Consider the following 27,419-nt stretch of genomic DNA (forward strand, 5'->3'; position numbering starts at 1 on the left):
AAAATGTACAATTTATATGGTCTGAATCGTCTGGGAGTTGTACAGTACGGGCATCATCATGTGCCAACCGTGTCATACGCCATAGACCTCAATGTTATGATATCATAACATTCAAGTTGTTGAGTTGAGAAGACAGAGTCTTGAGCACATAGCGACAGGTTCAAATTAGAAGATATATTTGGTGGACACCAAACACTGCACATCACCAAAAACATCACCACTGCACATCATCCACCATGCTGTGGGAATACTTCTCAACAGTTGACCCTGGAATGCTTGTTAAGGTAAAGGGTAAAAATGAATTCAGCAAAATATATGGAAATCCTGGAGGACAACCTTATTCAGTCTGCAAAAGAGCTACGACTTGGAAGAAGATTCCCTTTCGGTAACACTCCATAATAAGGTAATAAATAGCAAACTAGTAATTAACCCTTTGTTAATATTTGTTAATTGTTACTAACATATCTATTTGGCACAAGTTAATATCGTTTTTAAATCATTAATTAAATATTAGTTGTTTGCATAAAATATGTATGTTAATGTTTTAGCACATCTATTGTATTAATATGTGTTAATAGTTAACTAAATGTTTTTTTGGCACTAATTAACAGTTATTTCTGGCATCATTTAAATGTTAAATGTTTATTTGCAAACTATATGTTAATAGAAAAGTTAATGACTTATTATTATTTAACTAATTGTTATTAAACTGCTTCTGCCTATCCCAATATGAACCGCTCTCCATAGGACCCTTACAATAGATATATAGATAGATAGATACTTTATTGATCCACAAGGGGAAATTCAAGAAAAAAACACGGAGCTACCTTGACATGCTTAGTTTAGTTAATTAGACAAACCATTAAAATACATGTTGGTACAAATCATGCATTAAAACAGTGTCAAGGATAGCACAAAAAGTCATAGACTTATTTCCATTGTGGTCCCTGATCTTAACGTACATACAGTATACAACACATAGCACAACACAACACTTAAAACACATACCCAAACTCATAAAACTACATGACACATTACTCAAACTCAACAAACCCTCCCACTCCTACCTACCCACCCACCTGCCTACCTATTCTTAGATTTTAGCTAAAAGCCATTTCCTGACATTCTTTTTAAAACTGTATGGGCTTGTGTTCTGTTTGATAAATAAAGGCAGATCGTTCCACTCCAGTGCTCCTGTATAAGCAAATGAGCATTGCCCCATACTCAGGGCTGCCAACTTTTCAAAAAACCTTGGAGTGAGATTTGGTGGGGCCAACCAAAATTTTGCTGCGTAAATTTTTGTTTGGCTCATTCAGCATTATACCGTACAGTAAAAAAAACGCACATCAGTGGTTCTCAGGTGTAGGGACCAGGCATGGACGGATTATGAGCTTTCAGGCCCTTGGGCCCAGATGTATTAAGGGCTCCCCACTAATTGTCGTATATGTGGAAGGGGGGTTTGGGGGTACTCCCCCAGAATTTTTTTAATTAGTTTAATGTGATTTCCTGTATTCTGGTGCATTTTGGGGATGGGCAATACTAAATTCAATCAGATTCATAGCCTACATCCTGATGTGTTGATATTGAGGCAATGATTTCATGCAAAGGCTTGGGCTTCAGGGCCCCCTGACACCTTGGGCCCCTGGGTCTGGGCCCGGAAGGCCTGTGCAGTAATCCATCCCTGGGACCAGGGTCCCAGAGTTATATGAACATTGGTATCAAAGGGATCTAGCCTACTACTAGGACCACGGGCGTCGGAGGCATTGTGAAAGTGGGTGGGACATTTCAGCGGGGGGTATGGGGGTCCTCCCCCAGAAATTTTTTTTTGGACTAGATGCAATTTCCTGAATTCTGGTACATTTTAACAGGTTATTTAGATACTTCTATATAACAAAATAAAGCCAGCCTACGAAATTAATAAAAAGTAAATCATGCATAATTTAAAAATAACTCAATAGGCTACTTGGCTATGCAATAAGGTTTCCATTACAGCACCGCGGACGTTCAATGAACGTATGAAAGCGGATGGTTTGTTTGAAATCCCGACACATGGAACGTAATAGTGATCATCAAATACCTCCCCAGATTTCAGTGCCCATCAGTCCCAACATTTAACAATATAATCAAACAGTCCAAAAGTAAATTAAATATCAAACTAAACCGAAAATGTCATGCTTTAGAAGGCCTACCAGTATGCCGCTCCAAGAAACGCATGTCTCAAAATAAAACTCGCATAAGAAATAAAGGGCTGTCTCGAATACAATCCTGCCCCTAAAGGCCTGTACTTTGTCTTAAGACCCCGGCCATAATTTGAGGATTTACAGTATCTAAGTAGACAAACTGGCTTCAGATATCCAACAGAGTTAATAGAGATTGTGCAGTCTTAGCTGTGGTTAGTGACGTGATGCTGTTAATGGGGAGTTTTACATAGCCTAGCGTAAACCTATAGGTTGTTATTTATTTGGCATACCTATAAGGCTTTTTACCTTATCAAAAGTGAGGGGGACGACTGATCTCTTCAACACTGCGGGGGATTTGGCGCTTGTCAGTGTGTGTGTGACAGAAGCGGAATGGGAGAATGCGTGTAACAAAAAAAAATTATGTATGAGCGATTTACGCGAAAATGGGAGAATCCAATGAAAATGACAATGAAGCACTAAACAGATGCTGAAAACAGCACTGGTATTTCACACGGCAAAAGTGGGGGGGGGGTCCAAACTAACAATTTTAAAGAGTGGGTGGGTGTTTTGTAAGAATTTAAGAAATGTTTGTATATTTTGCATCAATCCGATGCACTTTCAAAATAAATTCAGAGGTCAGACTTGCTTATTTTTATGGAAATATTTGTGCTGTAGCCTAAGCTATTTTGCACTTCAGAATTATAACCATGCACACACAGGTGGAATAGTTATGGTGATATTGCAATAAGTTCACAACCACAAAAACATATGCTACATTTCACAGTTCAGAAATGTGTGTACATTTCAGCACTCCATGAAATTATGCAGAAGTGGTCATCTGTGTTATTCAGCTAGTTTATTTAAGATAATATATTGGTCATTGTAATGGCCATAGCCTATAGCTACATGCTATTCCTTTTTCAGGATGTACCCATATCTGCATGATGTGAATGTTTGCATATGGCTGATGTCAGGCTTTATATCAATATTTGTGTCTCGTTATTTGATTTTCTTCATATTTTTGCATTAATGTCACTAGGAAGCATGCCAATATAAATATATTCATTTATCTGTAATGGGATTGGCTGGAACCTGACAATATAAGAACCATGATAGTGGGATAATCTATGGCTGAGCAATTTTCAAAAATGTATGTAGGCCTACTGACAAATAGTTAACATTAGAATACATTATAATTTCGCCCCAATGAGGCTATGTAGAAATGTGTTGCAATTTCAAAACCGGATTACTCAGGAACCACTTATTGCACAGAGGCATGCTTTATATCCTCGTATTCGGTAGGTTTGCTGTTTATTGTGAAATAGGGTTTTCCACGTGTTGTGTGAAGGGTTAGTGAAATATTAAACCGAGAGTAATGGGTAAATGCAAATATGATTAGCCTAAATTGCACGTCGGTTCAATGTTAATTCTCTCGCGAACCATTTATCACAGCAACTTGGAGCTAATATCATTGGAAAGCTTAGATTCCGCACGTTCACATGATGTGTGATATCATATGTATAGGTTTAGTTTAGTTGAACCTCATCTGCCAGGTATTTGACCTACCAGGTTGACACTTCAGCGTGAAAAATACTCAATAATACTCAAAGCATACCTGAAGCCGGGGAAATGCGGGGGGGGGGGGGGATGCGCCTGGGATGGCTTCTGAAGTAGCATCGCAAATGAGAGAAAATTTAGAAAATTCCACAGACAGGGGGTGCTCTTGAACCCTCTCACCGTCTCTGAAAGCATAATCGTGGCTCAACAGGTAGATCTATAGATAGGCTAAACTCATTTTCAGGCATCTGACCAACCGGGTTGACACTTCAGCGTGAGAAATCGGGGGTGTGGCGTGTGAGCGTGTGTAACTAATCAAATGCGTGTGTCTCACGGCCAATGCGTGAGAGTTGGCACCTATGCCCATACTGGTTCTACACCACGGAGGGTGCAGGTTGGCTACGCTAGCCCTAGTCCTATGATTATGAGATTCCCCAGATCTGGAAAAATGGCTATTTAGGTACACTGGGGCCCTGTTGTTAATGACCTTGTGTACCATATTGAGCCTCAGCTGGGTCACTCTGATCTGAACTGGTAACCAGTTGAGCTCCTGGAAATGCCTCCTTCCAATGTGTTCTCGAGGGCCCAGCCCCATCACAACCCTCACTAACCTGGGAGACCTGCAATTTTCTTTTAAGTGAGGTTGACAGACCTGCTGCCCATGCTACGCTGCCGTAATCACAATGACACTGCACTAGGCAGTTGGCTAGAAGGCGTAGGCTTTCACTGTCCAGCAGATCGGCCTTTCTGGCAAGAAACTTTGTGCGGGCGTTGACTTTGCCCAGCACCTGTAGCGCCATTCCCTCCACTCCCTGCTGTAGTCGGCGCCGGAACCGCTTGCAATAAAGTTGGTTAAGTTTAATTAATATATTAGTAGTATATAGCTATAAGCGTGGGGCCCCTTATAATAAAGTTGGTTAAGCTTAATTAATATATTAGTAATATATAACTATCAGTATGGGGGACCCTTATAATAAAGTTGGTTAAGCTTTATTAATATATTAGTAATATATAACTAGTCAGACGGTGAAGGGACTGAGACCAAAACTGGCTTATCACATTTATTCCTTTAGGAAAAGTTAAAACAAAACAACAAGTAGTTGAATGGGCTATATTACATGCATCATTCCTATACCATCACTGTCAGCCCTACTAGCAAGGGAGACATGCGACATGGAATGTTCAGGTGCACAGAACGACAGTTTATTAACTGACTCACTAAACACTCACAGACGTAGACCATACGGAGGTAATGCATAAACATAATGCTAAACTGAATGTACATTCATTTCCTGCTAGACTGAATTGCACTTTCCATGCACACTAAGCTAAACTACACTGAATGCATGGAAAGTTGCTAGCGGAGTTTACAGCTAGTCACGTTAGACTCAGTGTGTATGAACTCGTGGTCATAATGAAAACATTATTATACAACAATTGGGTTCTATGGAACTATTTATTTGTTTCTGATTGGCCGAGAGACGTTCCATGAGTTGGAATATCCCTGGACATTTCAACTCAGACTTTGCACAGCTAATAATAAATCACTCCGCGATACAATGCGAAGATTTGACACAATGTTCTCATCCCAGCTCTCCACTATTTTAAGCAATGGGTTACTCCTTAACAAACCATAACGAAACAGTGCTTCACCACATCTGTGGATTAAGCCACACAGTCAACTCAATGTAAGTAAGATAAACGAGGATGCTAATTGTTCTCAGCATTGCCAGCATTGTGTATAATATGATTGTCACTTGGAGGAGACTTGTAGATAACTAACGTTAGCATAATTAGCTAACCGCTGCTAACGTGCTAGCATCGTCACATCAGGCTGTGCCATAGATATATATATCTATGAGGCTGTGCACAGTAGTGTAGGCTAACATTTATTCACCATAAATTAATAAAGTTGAGTGGTTCTGCAATGTAGACTATGTTTCCGTTTTTTTGCAGTACCATGTCCCTTACATGACATGGCCCAGTGTCCTTGTAATATGCATGCAGCAAACCTAGATATGAATGTGATTTCAGCCGAACTTTCAACATTTCTTTCAAGAAGACACGTAAACTACAAAGACCCGTAACGAGGGATCTGGAATGTTGGTTACCTAGCAACCAAGACACTGTCTATTGAAAAGGGAACTATTTTTTGATGCGTAAGAACAATGTTGAAATAACATGTAAACAATAATGGTGTGTTTTCAGATTATTTAGTTTGTGGTAGAATTGTTGTATAAAAGCAATATAGCACTCGTGATCGTGGGATTGGTCATGGATATTCCCACGGCTGTTGTTGCCTGCGCCACTCGGCCTACGGCTAAACAACACCCATGGGAATATCCATGACCAACCCCACTCTCACTCGTGCTATATTGCTTAACTAAACGTTCTCTTTTTGCACCCAAATCTTAACAATACATGTAAAGTAACATAATACAGGTGGTATATCAAAGTTTTCAACTTAAACAACATTTTACAGTTACAAAATTAAAACAAAGTGGGGAGAGCTTTATACAGTCAACCTACACAATGCAAAGCATACCGCTTCTGATCGGCTATGGCAACAATACAAGGACAAAACGCAGCAGAGCTGCAGTATAGCGTTTCTCCAAAGGGTGCTCCAAAACACCAATCTCAATAAAGCTGCTTAATTACGGCGAAAATCACATACAAACACTAAACTACATTTCTAACTCTGTTACACCCCCCTCCCCTAAATTTCACCAAATTCAAGCAGCAACCAAATAGTACTTCCAAAGGCAAAGAGTACACTACTTTCAAACACTAGACAGAGAGTCACCAATTACAGGACAGCCAACCACAGAGGTATCCAATAAGGATGAAGTGGAAGAAGAGGAGCGCAAACTCTAACACAACCAACCACTGGCAGTAGGGTGCCTTATACACCCCACAAGACCATAAAGCCATAAACCATAAATTCCATAAATTATCCACAAAGCTAATCAGAAAAGCTAGATAAATAATATGTAATTAACTTTTATATTAGCATATAGTTTGTAAATAAACATTTAACATTTAAATGATGTAAGAAATATATAGAAATATATTTAGTTAACTATTAACATATATTAATACAATATTAGTTAATAGATTTGTTAAAACATTAACATACAGATTTTATGCAAACAACTAATATTTAATTAATGATGAAAAAACTATTAACTTGTGCCAAATAGATATTTTAGTAACAATTAACAAATATTAACAAAGGGTTAGGTAATTAATTGTTTGCTATTTATTATGGCACCTTATTTTGGAGTGTTACCTTACTTTCCAGTAAGACAAGATAAAATATGATGTGCATTTTTTGAATGTGTGATGCAGTTGTTTTACAGTGCCCTCCAGAATTATTGCCACCTCTGCTAAAGTTGACTAAAAACCCGTATAAAAAATAATCTGTTGGTGATTTATTGTAATTTCAAAGAAATGAGGAAAAATCCAACCTTGAAGGGAAGCAAATTATTTTGAGAAAAAGGAAAATCTCATAAATAAATAAATATTTTTAACAAACACAGTCAGAGCTCACACAGCCCTGCTCTGATTGGACCAGAAGAACCGGGAGCTGTGGATTTTTGCAAAACAAATAACAGGATCTAGATGGAGGTAGAAGTGCGTTTTTTTTTTCTAAAACCGGCTGATTTATGTTGTTCTGTCGGGGCATAGTGTTGGTTTCAGTGAATATGATCAAAAAAATCTTGCTAACTGCAGCCTTAAGCGTTTCTTATGCATTATGGTTTGTATAGTATTGTTTATTTTCATTAGACTGTTGATTAATTTGACATTGTTGTTTATTATTGATATTCTCCTTAATGTAGTCTTACCATGCTATTGCTATTGTTATTATACTTTGGATTGACTGGACATTATTGTTTATGATTAGCCTGGGTGTTCCCATGCTGCCTTGCGCGCGATTTGATTCACGCTGCTAAGGCAGCCTGGAGACCATGGAGCAAATTTTCGCCTGAGATAGGGGACCAATCTAGCCTGGCTAGCGCCACCACTTCTCAATGAGACATGGTCTGGAAACCAAACGTTCATTTTGTCGTATTTGAAAAAAATGCCCAGATCCGTTTATTGGGTGCCACGGATGTCTATCAAATGCGTCTGTGCATAGCTCATCATCGTCTTGAGTTGAATTTTTTAAATTTGTTTGATGTGATTTCCTGTATTCTGGTGCATTTTGGGGATGGCCGATACTAAATTCAATCAGATTCATAGCCTACATCCTGATTTGTTAATAATGAGGCAATGATTCCATGCAAAGGCTTGGTCTTCAGGGCCCCCTGACCCCCCCTGGGCCTGGGCCCGGTAGGCCCGTGCAGTAATCCATCCCTGCTCTCATGCCCTTCCCCTACCACCGAGCACCCTCTCATCGAGTTTGTGCTCGTCAGTGTGCCCCAAACTGCACCAGACTGTGATTGACAGTAAGATCTCACACAGCCCTGCTCTGATTGGAACATTCAGCATTTTGGCTAAGTCCCCTCAATCTGTCAGACTTGCCAACTGCAGCTTTAATTATCACTTTAACTTGCATTGCTGCAACAATGCAATTTCATATGCATAAACATACATGCATGCATGTCCTTGGCTTAAACACACAAAAATGTTTAAGCCAAGGAAATGCATAGATGTAAGTTTCTTATACACACAACCAAGATTGGAATCTGAAGTAAAATAGCCTATACTTGCAAACAGCATTGTGTTTATATTTGAACCTCATTCTCACTTCACTCATTGTCAAATACATTCTGGTGAAAGCCAGAACAGTACAAGTGTAGTTGTATTACATAGTGATAATAAATAGCCTTTACATTCTCCACATCCTCACAGAGGCTTAACCCATCAATATAACATGGTCTACTTTAAAACCTGGTATGAAACAGTGTGCATTCCACCTTGCGCATTCCACCTCCATACCATGGCAAATAATGGTCTAAACTAAAGTGCTCATTTTTCATTCTATGTTGCTCTACTTTTGCACACAGCTTCACAAGACCTGGTGCTAGGGCTCAGTTGTGTTTCTAAGCCATATTAAGTGACCTAGAGGGCAGAAATGTGGTCAGTCCAGAGATGCTGAGGCAGATTATCTGGCAGAAATCCCTCTGTTGTTTTTTAAGAAACTGCAGGGTCTCAGCTTTCTAGGATGGTAGGTCAAAAGAGGTGGGAACACAGGGTAGTACCGCCCATCCAATACTATGCCTCTCATCTGCCTTTGCTGACCTATCTGTAGCCAACTAGCCAGGACGGTCCATGATCCCCGACAGAGGCCTCACAGTTTACTGTACATAGTTTTAACTCCCCAGCCCACTAATTCTTGAATCCTGGTTATGGCTCTGCCCTTATTGACAGTGTAGTGGCTATTCCTGTTGTCCTACTAATAAACATAATGGTGGCTGAGCTGATGTCTGACCCACACATCCAAGAGAGAATCATCTAGTTCTGCAGGTGTTTTGTCAAGATAAATCAGGGTTTACTGCAAATAAATAAAAATGCAAAGCTCAGAGGTTCTAACAGTTGATTAAAATAAAGAATACCCAAAGAGAAGGTGCTCCATTGATCCTCAGACAATCCCTAGTTTACAGTGCCTATAAAAGTATTCACCCCCCCCCCCCCTTGAATATTTCGACTTTTACTGCTTTTATAAATGGAATCTTGATCAATTTAATTTGGCCTTTTCTTTTACAATAATTTACAAAAATATCCTCTTTAATGTCAAAGTGAAAGCAGATTTCTACAAAGCAATGTTAATTAATTAAAAATGTATAATGCAAAATAAGCAATTGCATAAATATTCACCCCCTTCAAGTCAGCATTGAGTAAATGCACCTTTGGTCACAATTAAAGAATGGAGTCTGCGTGGATAGGTCTCAGCTAGGCTTGCACATCTGGATACTGCAATTTTACTAAAAATGTCTTTGCAAAACTGCTCAAGCTCTGCCAGTTTGGAAAGGGATTGGGTGTGAACAGGCCTTTTTAAGTCCAACTACAGATAGGATTGAGGTCTGGGTTTTGACTCTGCCACTCCAGACCTCATTGTCTTTAAGGGGGGTGAATATTTATGCATCGCTTATTTTGCATTATATATTTAATTAATTAACATTACTTTGTAGAAATTTGCTTTTACTTTGGTATTAAAGAGGGATTTATGGGTAATTATTGTAAAAATGGGCAAATTAAATTGACAAAGATTCCATTTATTAAAGCAATAAAAGGGGAAATATCCAAAGGGGTTGAATACTTTGTATAGGCACTGTAATGTTCGAAGACTAGCTTCTTCCTCCGGCCACACCTTAGGCCACACACAGGTAACATCATCACATTGACTGGTGGCCCAACCACTAGGCCTGGAGGGAGATTACTCAGACAACACAGGGACGACACAAGATGCTGAAATAAGTGATTTTGGCTCCTAAAGCTAGTATCTTTTACCAAGTTATATGTCATGTCAACACCCTATTGAAATATGCCGAACTTCAAGTATTCTCAGTACCAATCATCAGGTGTCGACACCACATTTTGTCCGTAGGGCACTTTTACTTTGTTCAGATTTACCGGTAATCATCTCTGAGTTTGTAGGGAAGTTTTGATGACAAGTTGATTTCATGAGGGTATCTCATTACTGTCATTACCATTACAGGAACGCTTCAAGAATATCGCAAAGACTTGCAATGCCTTTGACTCCTCAGCTTTAACGGCAGGCCATTCTAATGCCTTTTTCACTTAATAGGCAGAATTAATCTCTGAAGTGTTCTTGTAGTTTTTTCCCCTTCCATAGCCTCTATCTGGGTTCATGGAGACAACTCCTCACAAGGTCTCCTCCACATGGGAGAGGAAGATCACTTCATTTTGATGTTGGAGGATGTTCGTAAGCCCATCATGACTCAGACTGCCCTTTTGAAGTCATCAAAATTGAACAGAATCCTTTTCAGATGTGCTTATTTTAGATGGACCTCTCGTTCTAAAAGAATCGAAAAAAACTCAATGTCTGCACTGAAATGCCGTTTCTAATGCCTTCTCTCTTTCTAGGATGGACTCAAAGTGGACATCATCCTTGGAGCAAACGCTAGGGGTTTGCACCATGGAAAGGGCTTTCGTGGCTTCATCTAAAGAAAGAAACTCACTCTCTGTTTTCTCATCTTGAAAGCTGAATTTACTCAATGGAAATGGTAGGAAGTTAGTCATCTTAGTCATCATTAAAAAAGAAGCATGTTAAACTATCATTAGGCTGCAAATGTTTGAAATGTAAGTTTGAAAAGGCTCATTGGATAGTAGTTCCTTCACTCAGAATTTAAAATATGTCTTGTATCTTTGCCTTTTTTTGGATTTTCTGTTCGTTTTTTTACTCAAAATGATATGTTGTATGGTTATGAGTCACGTCGTAGCTGGTTAGCTTAAGACATGGTCTAAAACTCTTTACTGTATATACGGATTTTTCAAGACGTCGATTGGAGAAATTAATAGGAAACTTACTTCCGGAAACTAAGCTCTCTCGGAGGAGGGGCAGGACTGTTGAGGTCTATACATTTCTAAAATGAGTGTGGCAGAATAAGGTGAATAGACTAGTGGGGAGAACCAGGACGAATTAAACACTTTTTAATGAAACATTTACAAATACATCGTTCCACACTGAAAATGTGTGCATTTACTTAGAATACATGGGGTTTAGGCTACTGTCTTGTCATGTGGCCATGTGGCCTTCTTTCTGAAAAAGGCCCCTCCTCGCTGGACATCTAGGCCCCTCCTCACTGGACCTTGATAGCAAAAATGATGCTATCATATTTATCTGGAGACTCAGTCAGGACAATGTAAAATCAGGATACAGGCTTTATTCTTTTAATGATGGGCCAGAGCCCACCAAGGGAGGGACGCATGTCACCCTATGGATTTCATCAGCATCTCTGATTCTACAAAACAAGTCTTATGTTTAAGTAAGTTACAAACAAAGAAGGGAGTGACCTCTAGTTCCAACCCAGTATGAACATGCAATAGAAAGGGGTGGTGGGTGGATACGTGGCTTCTTGTTGTGGTGTCATCAGGTCCGGTAAAGCTTTATTATTCTTATCTCCCTTGAGGGATATTCTTTAAAGGCCTGGCCACATAATGTTTTATTACCCCAACTTGCTCATGGCCAAATGGTGACAATAGGAGGTCTGCTCCCCCCATCCTTGCCCCCCCCCCCCCCCCCCTCAGGTGTATACAACTAGAAACCAGGATAACAAAGGATGCTCTGAATACAGTCCAAGGACACACACACAAGAGATCCACCTGGGTAAATGACCATAAGAAATCATTTACAGAATGGATTCTGATTCACAACACTTTCATCCTCTAGGCCCCTCCTTGCTGGACCTCTAGGCCCCTCCTTGCTGGACCTCTAGGCCCCTCTTTGCTGGACCTCTAGGCCCCTCCTCACTTGACCTCTAGGCCCCTCCTTGCTGGACCATAGGCCCCTCCTTGCTGGACCTCTAGGCCCCTCCTCACTTGACCTCTAGGTCCCTCCTATGGTTCTAGCCTGGAGATTCCAGACCCATGTAATCTAGAAAGATTAAGGGTCTGGCCACAAATAATGAAAATGGCCCAACTCGAGGGGCGGCACCAAGCATGCCCGTCTATATCAGATACACTGATGTGATTGGTTTCTCATGATGCAAGGGGTAAAAGTAACATGCATCATTACTCATTGCCAGAGTGTCTCACAGAGACAATTCAAATTGTGCTCTCGCGAGAACTCTGCATTTCCAGGGTAAGGTGGTTCTGCAGTGAGCACCTTCTCAGTCAAATCCCCTAATCTCCTCCCACTCAGACTCAGAAGAAAGAAAATTGTCAACAGCTTATGATAAGCTTTATGTATGGACATATTGTACTTATGAAGATTTCCTTCACCTTCCTGCATACATTCCATAAATTTAATCATTTTTAGTTTATGCACCATTGAGATTAATATTAATGCAACATTGAGATCAATATGTTTTGTATGGAGTTACCACAGGTTACTCTATACAACCACAGGTGGCACTGTGGTAATATAAAACATATTGATCTCAATGGTGCATTTTGCCAATGTTCATGGTGGAAAATAAAAAAGAAAGATTTGCATAAGACAAGTTAAAGAAAAAAATATTTAAAAAATCTTTGTATATTCCCACAAGGTGTTTGGGTGCTTTGAAAATGAGAACCAAAATGATTTTTCAGACTTGTGAGGACTGCTGTTCAGACCCTAAAGGAATTTATTTTCTGTTCATTGCTTTTTGAGTGTTTCTACTTATCTCAATAAGGAACATAAATCAAGAGCCTATGTTGAGTACAAATATGTCTTCTGAAGGCCTAGAGCCCAGCCAAAAACTCCAAAAAATTCAACTTTGATCAACTTTGAGGGGCAGCTATGACCATGCAGGATCATCCAGACCAAACATGACGATTTTGCTATACTATTCCTATTTATGTACCAGCATGCAAAATTTGAGCCTCCTACATGGTTTAGTTCTTGCGCTATGGGCTTGTGAACTTTGACAAAAAAAAGAGGCCGAACAAAATCGACACCCCCCTCCCCCCGTAAAACTGGCTGTATCTTGGAAAGTATTGATCTTACATAAAAGTAATTTTACAGTGTGTCTCCTGGGTAACATAGGTACATCTGGTGAGACCTAAGTGCATGGGCCCTGGTTGAATTGACGTGGAATGACCCATAGCAGACTTCATACATTTTAAATAATTTTACAATATGATCCACTCCAATAGCAGATTTCTTATTCTTCGGAATATTGAACATTCTCTAACCATTGCTTTTTCGGTTGGTGCAGTTTACAACTAGGGCTGTCAAAATAACTGATTATTTTCGATTAATTAATTTGAGAAAAAATAACTGATTAAAAAAAATAACGCAGATTAATCGATTCCATATGACCTTTGACCCTGAGCCGTTGTAGTCAGTAACCAAGTAAAATGAAGGAGAGAGAAGAAAATGTGCTGACTAGATCATTGATTGGAACATTTACTTTTAAACAACGGCCTGATGGTGTTGATAAAAATAAAGTGTTGATTAAAATAAAGTCCTCTGCAATGTCTGCAGCAAGGAATTTGCATCATCAACTCTAAAGTCGCACATCAATGCAAAGAAATAGTGTTGACATTGAGGGAAGTGTTAATTTATTTTCATTGTGTCCCCTAGGTTATATCTGTGGCCTGAAATACCTTGTATGTGAAAAACAACTTCTTCCCGAAGCACTTTTGAATTTATTTCCTCAGCATATTAGGTCATATCATAGATTATTATGGCCATTATTAAAATAATAATAAAAGAGTTTTTGAACTTTAATGTCACTAATGCTGATTATTCAATGATTTATTTGAATTTAAATATATATCTTATATATATAAATACTTTCACAGCAAAAATGATATATGCGATTAATTTAGATTAATTCATCACAGAGTATGTAATTAATTAGATTATTTTTTTTAATCGATTGACAGCCCTATTTACAACACAACTCCTTTTCTTGGAGAGTGCTGCACTATGGTGTTCTAGTAAGTTTTCTGCCCCTTAGTTGTTTGTGCAGTTTTCGTGACAAGACTCAAATCTCAAGTCATTTAGACTCCTACTGTACAGCCTGTATTTATTTGCCTTGTTATGTCATGTTGAACTGTCAACACCCTCTTGAAATATGCCATACTTCAAGTATTGTCAGTATAAATGCCATCAGGTGTTTACGCCATGTTTTGCCCGTAGGACAAATAGTCTGTTGACAAATTAGTCTGTCTTTTTTGCAAATCTTGGCTTTTTAGGAAATTGAAGATAAGATCTAGATGAAGATATTGATGAAATATGGAGATTTCTTTCCAAGATGGGCTATTACAATGAGCAGATATATCACATTTCACCACCTCTTTTGAGTTTCATGTTGTTGTATTTTTTTTATTTCAAGAGATACTTGGTCCAACGCATCAATAGTTTTCTACTGATGAATACATTGGTTTTAGTTTAATGTAATGGGTGTCTCATGTGCTCATTGTTCATGCATTAACCTTGACCCAAAACATTATGCTATGTACTTATCATATCTTGTCCAGCAGTTTAGGAGAGACAGCAGTATAAGAGAGACATTAGTCAATTTGTCAGTGTTTGCAACACCAGACTGCAGGCCCTTGCCCCTTAGAAAGTGAAAAAATAAAAAATCCTGGATCTGGATCAACATGTAAGAGAACTGATATATGGTGACCTTTTGCCTTATCTGAAAATTTGAAATGGACCGGACAAAATTTCTATTATTTATAAGTTATGTGAGCACACACACACACACACACACACACAGAGAGAGAGAAACCCGATTTCAATATCCTCTGCCGACCTACCGAGTTCTCCTTTGCGCTGAAAGACATAGGCAAAGTGCAAAGTCAGGCAACAGGCGTTCTCTCCTGTGTGAACTAAAGCTATTGTGTGGTGTTTGGGAGGTTTTAAACATAGGGTCATTCTCATGAGATTAAATTAGTATACAGATTTTGCTTAGTTATTAAATCAGTTGTAGTTAGAACATGGCACTTTGCCCATCCGAACCCATAGTGTCATGGTCCCTCAACATCAGGGACAAGGACCTCGGGCACATGTAAAATTGAATCTGCTGTCAAAACTAGACAGACATCCTTCCTTCCTGGCAGAGAAAAGCATGTGGTTATACCTGTCAGAAGAAGAATTTGATTGTAAAACAGACATTACTGCCCTCCGTCAGTGACAAATAACTCTCTTGGCATGCAAGCTGAGAGTTCATACGTTGGACAATCTCTGTGTTGCTGTGTTGTGTCTGTATGCAACTGCCATTGTTCCTGAACGGCACATAAAGGTACACGAAAGAAGCCACCCTTTATGAATCATCAGTCCCATTATCCAGTCCTTGTGAATTCATTTTCCTCTCATATACTGATGCTAGTGTGCAGATCATGAGTGTCATCTTTGGAGATCATGGGCGTCATCTTTATGGGTTGGGGGTGGGGTGGGGGGTGGGGGGCAGGGGTGGTGGGGTGAGGTGTTAATGAAAGTGTAACCCAACTTGGCTTGATTCCTATTTTAGGGGCATGTTAGGGCCGCTAATCTAAAATCTTCAGTAGTCTGTACAAATCTCGTACGCATCTCATAACCTGCATGTTAGGTCATCGTAGTTACCACATTATTACCAAGGCTGTGGGGAATGAGAGAAAGGGTCTGTGATCGCTGAGTCTAGGGTGTGGTAGGGCACAGCAAAGTACTTATACAAACATATTATTATATTATATTGTGCCCTTTTTAAGATCACAGTAATTAGCCCGGCCTCAAAACATTACCGGTTGACTGGGAATTCTCCTAATTTTCGATTTACTGGGATCCAAACCACATGCAATGTATCGACAGCTCCTCTGTGCATCTGAAATATTGTGTCTGCTTTAGATATTAGCTTTGTGCGTTGAACGTCAGAGCAACAGTTAACAGTTCATTTTACACAGGCCTTTTCTATGAGTCACACTTTGAGAATGACATAAGTTAAGGCCAAAGCTTCAACTGTCTTATTTTCATATTTATCTTATAAATATTATTTCATCCTAATGAACAATTTCAGTTATCAAAGAGAATATTTCATAGGAGATGTCATTATCAGCCTTCCTCTAACAAACCAATGAAATATAACATGTTTATACTGATAGCAATAATTTTACGGTTAAAATTATTAATAATTTAATTTCTAGACTAGTTTCAGTTGGCCATGTGGCCCTTCTTGGTTTAAAACAAAGACACCCTCCCCTCCCCCAATGAAATGCTAATGTACTGGTTCTAAGGGCTATCAGGTCCACAAGACAAAGGATGTCAAAGTCAAAGTCAAAGTCAAAGTCAGCTTTATTGTCAATTTCTTCACATGTTCCAGACATACAAAGAGATCGAAATTACGTTTCTCACTATCCCACGGTGGAGACAAGACATATTTTAACAATTTTAAGTCCACAGACAAACATAACATTCAAGTAAACAAAAAAGTAAGTAAATAAGTAAATAAGAGGGCACATATAATGAAAAAATAAGAGCAGCAAAATTTGGTTGAAATTGTGCATAGACAGTCAATAAAATAAAATACTAGTGCAAAGTCAGGCCAATAAGAGGCTGAGGTAGTTCTGTTTGACCTAAGTAAGAAATAAAGTGGCATAGTGGTGCAAGTTATGTAAGAGCAGCAGAAGTGTTGTGTTTCCAGGACAACAACAACAAGTTGCAAAGTGTACAAGTGTGCAAGTGGAGTGGTGCAGGCGGCCATTTGTGGGTCCAATGTCCAGGATGTTATGTAGCTGAGGGTGGAGGGGGGAGAGGAGGGAGAGAGTTCAGCATCCTAACAGCTTGGTGTATGAAGCTGTTGGTGAGTCTGGTAGTGCGGGAGCGCAGGCTTCTGTACCTCTTCCCAGAGGGCAGTAGATCAAACAGATTGTGAGCGGGGTGACTTGCATCACTCACAATTTTGGTCGCCTTGCGGGTGAGGTGGGTGGTGTAAATGTCCTTCAGGGAGGGGAGTGAAGCACCAATAATCCTTCCAGCTGTGTTCACTATGCGCTGCAGGGCTTTCCTGTTGTATTCAGTGCAGCTTCCGCCCCACACAGCGATACAGCTGGAGAGGATGCTCTCAATGGTGCCTCGGTAGAATGTGGTCATGATGGCTGGTGGAGCACTTGCTCGCCTGAGTTTCCGCAGGAAGTACAGGCGGCGCTGAGCTCTCTTCGCCAGTGATGCTGTATTGGTGGTCCAGGAGAGGTCTTCACTGATGTGCACCCCCAGGAATTTGGTGCTGCTCGCTCTCTCCACCACAGCACCGTCGATGGTCAGTGGCAGGTGTTGGGTGTGACCTCTCCGGAAGTCAACAACAATCTCTTTGGTCTTGCTGACGTTCAGCAGGAGGTTGTTGTCCCTGCACCACGTGGTCAGATGGTCGACCTCCAACCTGTATTGAGTCTCGTCGCCCTTGGTGATGAGACCCACCAGAGTTGTGTCGTCAGCAAATTTCACTATGTGATTGTTGCTGTAGGTTGCAGTGCAGTCATGCGTCAGCAGGGTGAAGAGCAGCGGACTGAGCACGCAGCCTTGGGGGGCCCCTGTGCTCAGTGTGATGCTGCTTGAGGTATTGTTGCCAACACGTACTACTTGAGGCCTCTGACAGAGGAAGTCCAGTAGCCAGTTGCAGAGGTAGGTACTGAGTCCCAGTTTGTCAAGTTTGCAGATGAGTTGTTGTGGTATTATGGTGTTGAATGCAGAACTGAAGTCTATAAACAGCAATCTCACATATGAGTCTCTTTTTTCCAGGTGGGTGAGGGCTGGGTGGAGGGCAGAGCAGATTGCATCCTCTGTAGACCGTTTGGCTCGGTATGCAAACTGGAAGGGGTCCAGGGTGGGGGGGAGAATGGATTTGATATGTGACATGACAAGCCGCTCAAAGCACTTCATGATGATGGGTGTCAGTGCCACAGGGCGGTAGTCATTGAAGCAGGATGGAGCAGTTTTCTTCGGCACAGGTATGATGGTGGCAGCTTTGAAACAAGATGGGACGATGGCTTGCTTCAGGGAAGTGTTAAAGATGTCTGTGAAGACATCCTTAAGCTCCCCTGCGCAGTCCTTCAGCGCACGACCAGGGATGTTGTCTGGACCTGTTGCCTTACGGGTGTTGATAGCAGCAAGTGTCCTCTTCACGCTGTCGGCAGAGAGGCACAGGGGCTGCTCATGTAGAGGGGGATGGGTCTTCTGTGGGCAGATATACATGTTACCTTGATATAATGTATCCATGTGTCATGAAATGTAAATATATTCTTGTTTGGTATCATTGTAATAGTCTCAGTACAAGGATTGTAATGATTTGATTGTGAGAATGTTTGGAACATTCTATAAGTGATATTTCTGATATATAAGATATCTCTCCTCATGCTATTCAGATAGGTGTGAAGTAGGTGTGAGTAGGTGTGTCTGATGCCAAGTGGAGAACCAATCACGTGGGATTGTTTTGCCGCCATTTCTTCTTTGTTTAACCCATACAAAAGTGATTAACCTGCATTGTAAGACTAAGGTAGATTAGAACATGGAGAACTGAAGAAGAGAGAGGGTGATCCAACAGAGGCCATGGCCTTTGTGCCATGGCCTAGGCTACATAGACCATAGACCATTTTTTTTGTACCCTCTCTGCTTGTAACAGAATAAAGCCTGGATCCTGATCTTTCATCGTCCTGATTGAGTCTTAAGAGAAATATGGTAGTAAAATTATACTATCAATACACTGAGTATAAACTATAGTAAAACAGTGGTTTAATACACTGGGTATAAACTATAGTAAAACAGTGGTTAAATACACTGAGTATAAACTATAGTAAAACAGTGGTGAAATGTCAAAGCAATGCCTATTTGCTCACTTTACAAAAACATCCAGTTAAAAAAAGCAGTTAGGGGACTTCTGTCCCTGTGTGGCAGACAGACAGACAAACAGATATACAGATGGACTCAGTTGTATCGGAAATAAGAGTAATTAGTGAACTAGACAATGAACTTGTTTGTCTTATGTATTCCATTACATAATAATTTCATCATTTGATATTGCTGTTTATTATTGCTATTCTCCCTAATGTCTTACCAACATTTTATTTTGTTCACTGTTATATCTAACTATTATTGTTGTTATTTGTATGTAGCTTTGGACAAAAGTGTCTGCCAAATCCCATAACCATAACAAGTATCCTAGTGTTTGGAATTTGGCTTTGACATAGAGTTTTGGTTGTTGTCCATTATTGAATTAGAGAGTGTGGACTTGGAAAGGGTTTGTGTTTAATAGGTTTGTCAGCTTTCAACTGAGAAAGGATGCAGATGGACACCACATTTAATATATAGTATAAAAATATATATATATTTTAATAGTTGAAATATGACACGGACTGATTACAAAATGTATATAAAAACAAAGTGTACATTTCATATGTACTGTATGACAAAAAAAAGAAATCCACCATTTTAAGTGCATCAACAGGTGTAAAAACAAACACTTTCTGCAGCACTCTCGGATCTTACAACTTGGTATATAAATGTTGGTGTCGTTAAAAGTACTTAAAGCAACACCAAAGAGTTTTTTGTACCTTAAAATAATGTTTCCAAAATTGTTTCCGTGGTTCATCAACTCTTAACAGGGTGAACGGCACTTCTGCATTCGCTTCGCGGCCCTCTATCGGCTATAACCGCACTATGTAAGTTTGCCATATCGGGTAGCGGATCTGTAGTTCGATGGAATGAGACATAAGAAACTACACATTTGACTTGCATGATGTCGCAATACATCGTAATTTCATAAAATCATGCAACATATTCTACCTTGTCTATGGACATCGTTATTTGCAAAGCCGTTGCTGAATAAACAAATAGCGTGCGTGCGACAGAGGAAAAGTTCTTTGGTGTTGCTTTAATAGTAGATTATTGTTTTTATACTCATAACGTTACAAGTTAAATCAATGTTTCTTAGAAAATCCTCCATTTGATTAAAGTCATACCAATAAAGAACTCCCTTATCACTATAACATATCACAGATTGTATTAAGATCCTCTTTAAAGTTCAGTCTGCTCTTGAAGTTAGTCACGTCATTATCACCTAATTGTAAAACGTGCTTTCCATCAACCCACACTTCATACCACACCACACTTCACCCTTGCTGTAAAAAAAATGCCTGCCTCATTTAGTTCAACTTTTAAACTATTCCCTACATTTGTGAACAACTTCTGATCCTTTGGATTACATGACCTGCCCTTGTGTAGGTCATAGCCACTCGGCAGACCATTCGTCTCTGCTGGAAGGGCATTCAACATAGGGTCATTAATTATCCTGTTGTCGAGTCCATCATACCCACATTCAACGAGACACTGAACTCCTGTCAACCTCAGCGCTGTGTGTAATGGATGTATAAAGATGAAGACGAAAGCTACCCCATTTCCCCTCTCGCTTCACTCCATAAAGAAAGCTATACTGTACATATATGAAACAATTGTGATTACCGCAAAAATAAACAGATACCTGCAATGTATTATTGTTATTTTTATTATTATTATTAATAATAATAATAATAATAATAATAATAATAATGACCGTTAAACCTAAAAATAATTAAGCTGTTGTGGAGTGTAGTGAGAACTGTTACATGAATGTAATATTCATGAAAAAAATACTTAAAGGCCATTGTCCCACAAGAAAAAAGCCTAGTCTCAGACAAATGTTTTGATTGGAGAGCTTAAATTATACAAAATGTCCAGAGTAGACCTGCAATGCCTGCTGGAAAAAAAATAGGTCTTGATGTAGCCTTCAGATTTAGATAACCGGCTAATGCAGGTCCTGATGTAGCCTTCAGATTTAGATAACCTGCTGAAGCAAGTCTTCCATAGCGTCTGTATTGTCTGTATTATCATTAGTCACGCTTATTGGGTTATCTGTTGGAGCGTCTTCTACCTCTTCCATGGGCACTGTGCATGCGTCAGACATGACTGTCTCAGTTTTCACCATTTCGATTTTGAACGCTTCCTGTTTCTCAGACTTCTCCCCCTCTTCCTTTTCCTCCTGCTCCTTCTTCAGCTTCTCGGCTTTCTCGGCCTTCTTCATTTTCCAAAAGTGGTGCAGATTCTTCTCGGGGTACGTCACCTTGGCCAGCGGGAGCTTGAAAATTTTGTTTGTCTCCGTGGTGATCAGCAGAAAGGTCAGGGCGGACAGGCAGAAGGGCCATGTGCAGGCAGGAAGCCCAAACTGCACAGAAGCATAGATAAGGTTTATCAGTGACAATGCAGTGTACACTACAAACATACTGCATGGTGATTTTGATAGGCTGTTTTGCCTGTGTGCAAGGCCTAAATCACTGAGATAGTCCCTGAGACTATCTACGGGAATAGGGCTGGGATAGGAATGTTTAATGCAATGTTCAAAAAGTAGGTGAAATGTAAGTGAACATGTAATTTTAGGTCCTGATAGATACTGTTGTAGAAATGATTTACTGTTTGTAATTCACTCACATTTGACATGATGTTTGCGATGGCCGAGCCCAGATATGCACAGAAAAATGCTGAGGAAATGAGAATAGGAAGAGTCAGTCAGGACAGTGGAGTGTACAGTAATTAAAGTCATTTGTCTCTATCTGATAGAATAAATCCCACAAAACTGCCATCAGACGTTGGCTTATGAAGACTGATGTGAAAGGGAACAGGGCGTACCACATGTAATGGCCAGGAGATGAACCTGCCAGGTGAGTGCGTAAAACATTCCTCCGATGGCGATGCAAGCCAACACACAGTTGTAGCCCCACAGTCCAAAATAGATGTTCTCGAAGGGTGCGGCAAGAGCCAGACCTTATTTGGGCAGAGCAAAAATTAGGGAACAGTAATGACCAGCTTAATTAGCAATGGCTCTGAATGAATTGTATTGCAGAGATTTTTATACTGTGAAGGCCCGAGTATACTGTGTCAGGCCTTACCTGACACCATGCCAACAGCAGAGCCAATGGTTGCATGCGCACAAGTGATAGGTGAGGAGATGAACAAAGCAATGATGAAAATGCCTCCTGTCCACGGGTTGTCACATCCGTACACCTGTCCTACTCCCACAGGAATGGATTGGAAGAGCTGCACACAAAAACGAGTGGCATGACTAGAGATGACAATCGCAACTGGAGACATCCCCAGAGGCACGCATACAAACACGTGCAACGAGTGAAAGTGACATTAAACAGTGTGTCTACGGGTTCAGCTTGTCATTACAGCTGATTATAACCTGAAAGACAAAAGACAAAAATGGTCAGGTTTCACAAGGTTTACACAAAACCTCACCTCATTACTCATCTTTCTGATGCAGTCATCAAAGCTATGACCATATAGGCTATGATTAATGGTGGTGAGCAAATGCAAACTGCATGCTCTGCTGCATCTATTCTTGGATTCTTAGAATGCAAAAAGCAGGTGATAGTGTCAGATGCTGGGTCAGTTAACCAAAACAGAAGACACGGAAGTTCTTAGTTACACAACAGTATAATCCCCAAGGCTGATGTGCCATTATGTAACTGCTGTCTCATGAATTGTTGGTTGTTATGGTTGGCCAAGCCTAAATGCAAACATGTTTTCCATATGTAGCTTTTGCCTTGCATTCTCTTTTTAAAATGATTTTACCATGTATAGCTGACCAAGTACTGTTTAAGTTTTGATTATCAGTTAGGATAACGCCATAAACCACACAGTATAGAACAAACCTCCATCTTTTACTGATAACCCAAAAAAAGACAGGAATCTGGTGTGTATTCTGAAAATGTGGCTTTTCCTGCTAGATCAAATTCCATCCTGCATGAAACTACCAGCATCCTCTCTACTGTATTCCTCTCGACATGTGACTGACCCCTCTCTCTCTCTCACACACACACACACACACACACACACACACACACCCCTGCACACACCCCTGCTGAGCCTCTTTAAGCTCACCTTTGCCACATCCACCTCCGACCAGGTGATGTTGGGGAGGGAGGAGCGGGGTTGGATGAGCACCTGGGGGAAGTGGTGGTTGTAGTGACCGGTGGCCACCATGTGCAGGCAGACAAGAATGTTGAATGGTAGGGTGAAGACAGGCAGATCCCAGCGACTGTTGATTGAAGCCAGGGCACTCGACACTATGGGGCTGGTGAAGACATACATGTCGACAAAGGTTTAATAAAGATACACATACAACAGATAGTGGATAGTCTTTTTTTGTACAATAGTGGATTTTCTGTGCCATGGACCTTAAAATCATGGTGCCTTCAGCTTTCCATTCCCTTTACTGCCTTTGAAACGCTACTCTGATAATCATCAGGTGTATCACATGAAGTCTCTTTATAGAGAGGTGAACTATGAAAACGGATCTGTCACGGCTAATGGCACAACAAAACAACACTTTACAATTCAGGCTTTGCATGACGCTCCTGCCCTTGCATAAGGAAACATCCACAGTTAAACTAGAGCTGGATAGTAACCATAGTCAAAAACAGATCTACCATTGTCACTTCTGCATGTGTTTTGTGTTTCTGTCTGCTTGTTCTCTTTGTGTCTTGTGTTCTGTTAATTTCAGACGGTCCGGTGGGCAAACTACTCCTAATTGCCATGAACTGTGATTGGGTTTCTGCCCTTTAAAAGGGGGCCTCCTACGTCACAGGGGGGTGTTCTTGGATTCTGGGTTGGCGCTACTACGCCACGCTACACCACTCTGCTTCGCTCCGCTGCGCAAGCCACGCGCTCTGGTTTTTGGCCGTCACTGTCGCTCCTGCCTGTTCCCCGAGTGAGAGTTGAGGAAAAGGCTGGGGATTACCTGGGCCTACTTTTGAGGCCTTTCGTTTGGGCAGCCTTATTTTTCGTTGTGTTATAATTTTTTGTAAATAAATGTTTTTGAATTATACTTCCGTTTTTGGCCGTCTCCTATCATTTGCTCATGTCCCATAGAACCCCTAGACTGGGGCGTGACAACCATATCTAAGTTTGTAATCATGTTTCTGTCCCAAACATTAGTCCTATTCTATACCATTCAAAGGCTAAAAATAATTCAAACATTCACCAGAAGCATTCTTACTCTGTCTATTAGCCAAGACTCATGGAAAAGAAAGACTTACCATGCCATTGACATGAAGATGTTTGGAAGCAGTAGCCACCAGTACCAGTCTCCTGCATTTGAGAAAACCGCCATGAGAAGTCCAACCAGGATGCCATTGTATCCATACAGACCAGCTGCGATGGCGCCCCTGCAAGAAACAGCAGCATTCGTGAGGATTGCAGGAAATCATGGATGGGATCGACATTTACTGGACACTAAGGGGGCAGTGGGTGGGATGCTGTTTTGGAATGGTACCTGTTTTGTTGCAGAATGAGGGCAGAGATGGTGGCGAACAGAGTGCCCACAAAGCCGTTGAGTGCCCACCACCTGTTCTGGAGAATCAGCCCGGCGAAAATGATTAGGCCGCTCAAGGGGTTGTTGACGAACATGACCTGGGCAGCACCTCGAAGAACCCAGTCGAGGATCTGGAACAGGATGAACTGCCCTGAAAATTACAAGATTAGAAAAATCCATTTTTCACCTCAGTGAAATCAAATTACAAAATACACTGTGACTTATGGAAATGCAGAAATAAAATCATTGCATGTGTAGTCTAATAGATCCATTCCTTTCCCATTGCTAGTCCTGGTTAGACAAGTGTCTTATGTTATTAAGCAGGAGTTATACACCTGATTGCACAAATAATTGACTGAGTCATTGTTGCAGAACAATGGCAGGGAGGGGGGAGCTGCAATATTGTTCAGTGATTCTGAAATGTATAATTAGACAATTATGGAAAGCTACTAATTCACAGGCTATTGTTCATTTGCAAAATATTTTAAGACAATACACTACACACTACTGGAAACAGCAATACAATGTATGTTATATGTATGGCTTTCCAATGTGACCATTGTTTTTCAACAGTTTAAACACTGATTAATACACAATAACCTTCCTGTAACATTGACTCCCTTGGGAGAGAAATGTAATAGGTAGAGGGAAAGTGCAGGAATCATAGGAACAGCTGAATTAAACTCAGGACAATGCAATCAGGTCTTATCCGCTTTTAGTGGATGGTGCTTTCTTCAGCTGGGTGGGGGTGTGAGGAATTGTTTGGTGTTATGAGCTTAACCTAAATTCCAGAGTGCTTGAGTGTGTGGTTAATGCTTTAATTAAATGTGATGTTTTTCATCCACTTGTAGATCTACATTGGTTAGTACCTCACCTTTCATCCATTCTCCATAAACCCTCATGTCGCCGGCAAAGTAAGACACCCCTTTGAAGATCTTTGCCTTGATGCTTTGCAGACATGGTGCGCTCTCTGCCGGGTGCTGGTCATTCTTCTCGGTGGAAGGCTGCTTCTTCGGGTCTATTGTTGTTTCGGTTACAGGGTTGGCCATGAGCGGACTGAGCTCCTGTGGTAAGTTGACAGAGACAACAACAGGATTTGGCTGTGAGTACTTGTGCCGAGCTGTCACCCCAGTCCATAAACAAAGAGAAAACGTTCACCACACAACTAGGTGCTCCAAGAATAGTATACTCATTTTGCAGGAGACAGGTGCCCAAATACATGTTAAATATGTATGTGGGTATTTTTAACTTGATAGTGTGTTTGCTTTCTCTCATTTGCACATGCACACACACACACACACAAAGCAACTATGTCCTGTAGTAATCCTGCCACAAATCTTGCCAGTAGTTCCTCTACTTACTGAATGAAAGAAGCTTTTACCTTTGAATCAAAGACTGCTGAGGAATATTCACTTGATGAGATTCTGAAAAAATGTGTGATATTCTTTGGAATATCCTATGACAGAAAAGCCACAATAAAATAGATCATATTTTTTTCACATGACAAGAAAAAGATAAAACAACAATGACAACAAAAAAACAATTGATGTGCATGACTGTAAAATGACACTGATGGACTTCAGACTCACACAACATAGATTCAAGAAAAATTGACAAACCTCTGAAAGATATTTTCCTGGCATAAATGACACTAGCTGAAGATGCAGAAAGCTTTTGAAAGTCAGAAACTCAGAAGTTTCTCGACCAGACTCTTCTGTCACTTTTATACCCAAGTTCACATTGCCCCTCCTCTTAACACTGCTACTGTGTGATCCACAGTGATAAGAGTACATTCCGCATACTAAGTGTCAGGTTCCCAAGGCGGGTCGTTCTTCTCCCTCACTGCATTTCATTGGGAAAACCTGCTGTCAAAGATCACAGTACCCTGGAACCAAAGCTTAAAGATTGATATGGCTTCATTTGTGGGTATTTATTGAGGAATAAGTGGTGTGTGTGTGTGTGTGTGCGTGCATGTGCATGTGCATGTGCACATTCTCAGTCAACTAAAAGTTATTGCTTGGGTAACAGTTGCAATTACACACACAAGGTTAAGGCTAGCTGTCATTGTTTGCCCGTTGGCAAATGCCTTCAAGAGAACAACATAAATCTATCACATGCTCTCTCTCACTTTTTGAAACTAGTACAGAAAACATGAAAGAAAAATCAAAGTCTTGTGTAATACTTATCTACAAAACCATGAATTTATGCTTTTAAGAGAAACATTAACAAACACACTGAATCAGCAGAGGAATATACTGTAGCACAAAGTGCCATGTTTATTCCTGTTTATATGGGTGATTAGATGTGAGCCGTGTGGGAACATGTGGCATGTCACTTGCCGTGAAAGTGAAAAGCTAGTGGCGCCTTCATTATTGTCTGCTGGCCTTGAAGATTGCACACAAAAACAGATTAAGCGGGTGATCAGACAGGACATCGTTTTTGCAGTGAGGTGCGCCTTTTTTATTATGTGATTGTAGTGGGTTGAAAAAGCGCACCTGTGCCTTTAAAGGAGAGGGAGTAAAGTAATTTAGAGACGAGTGACCGTCGCAGGAAGTGCATCATAACAAAGGGACGCCAGACCCTCTTGTAACCAGCTTGTAACAGCTGTACTCGGTGATACTGTAGACTCGTAAAATTAATTAGAAAATAAGGCAGAAAAATGACAAGTTTCGTGCTACTTCCTTTCTTGCATGTGATTTCTGCAACAGTGATACTGAAACGTGTTGATAGCCTATACTTTTTTTGCTTT

General features: G+C 40.5%; 1 protein-coding gene across 1 annotated transcript; it reads right to left on the reverse strand.

Moving 5' to 3' along the window:
- Positions 1-21,062: 21,062 nt before the first annotated feature.
- On the reverse strand, positions 21,063-26,379 carry slc14a2 (solute carrier family 14 member 2). Its single transcript, XM_076270187.1, has 10 exons — positions 26,290-26,379; positions 26,052-26,126; positions 25,545-25,734; positions 24,632-24,821; positions 24,396-24,524; positions 23,239-23,431; positions 22,242-22,389; positions 21,982-22,116; positions 21,784-21,833; positions 21,063-21,520 (listed from the first exon to the last, which is right to left on the reverse strand). Exons 1-10 carry the CDS (start codon positions 26,311-26,313, stop codon positions 21,134-21,136), a joined length of 1,521 nt encoding a protein of 506 aa, XP_076126302.1. The 5' UTR covers positions 26,314-26,379; the 3' UTR covers positions 21,063-21,133.
- Positions 26,380-27,419: the final 1,040 nt, after the last annotated feature.

This window comes from Alosa pseudoharengus, unplaced genomic scaffold, assembly GCF_046254945.1.
Source record: "Alosa pseudoharengus isolate Yale_2024_CS ecotype anadromous, Long Island Sound unplaced genomic scaffold, YU_APseudo_1.1 YU_APseudo_1.1_scf_6, whole genome shotgun sequence".
NCBI lineage: Eukaryota > Metazoa > Chordata > Actinopteri > Clupeiformes > Clupeidae > Alosa > Alosa pseudoharengus.

Bases quoted from the DNA above. Each gene is read 5' to 3' on its own strand.
- slc14a2 (XM_076270187.1), bottom strand. From the start codon at position 26,313: ATGCCAGGAAAATATCTTTCAGAG. The intron at 24,822-25,544 runs GTGAGGTACTAA...TGTAATTTTCAG, and splicing joins TTATGGAGAATGGATGAAAG to GGCAGTTCATCCTGTTCCAG. The intron at 21,521-21,783 runs GTGAGTGAATTA...GCTTCTGTGCAG, and splicing joins TCGCAAACATCATGTCAAAT to TTTGGGCTTCCTGCCTGCAC.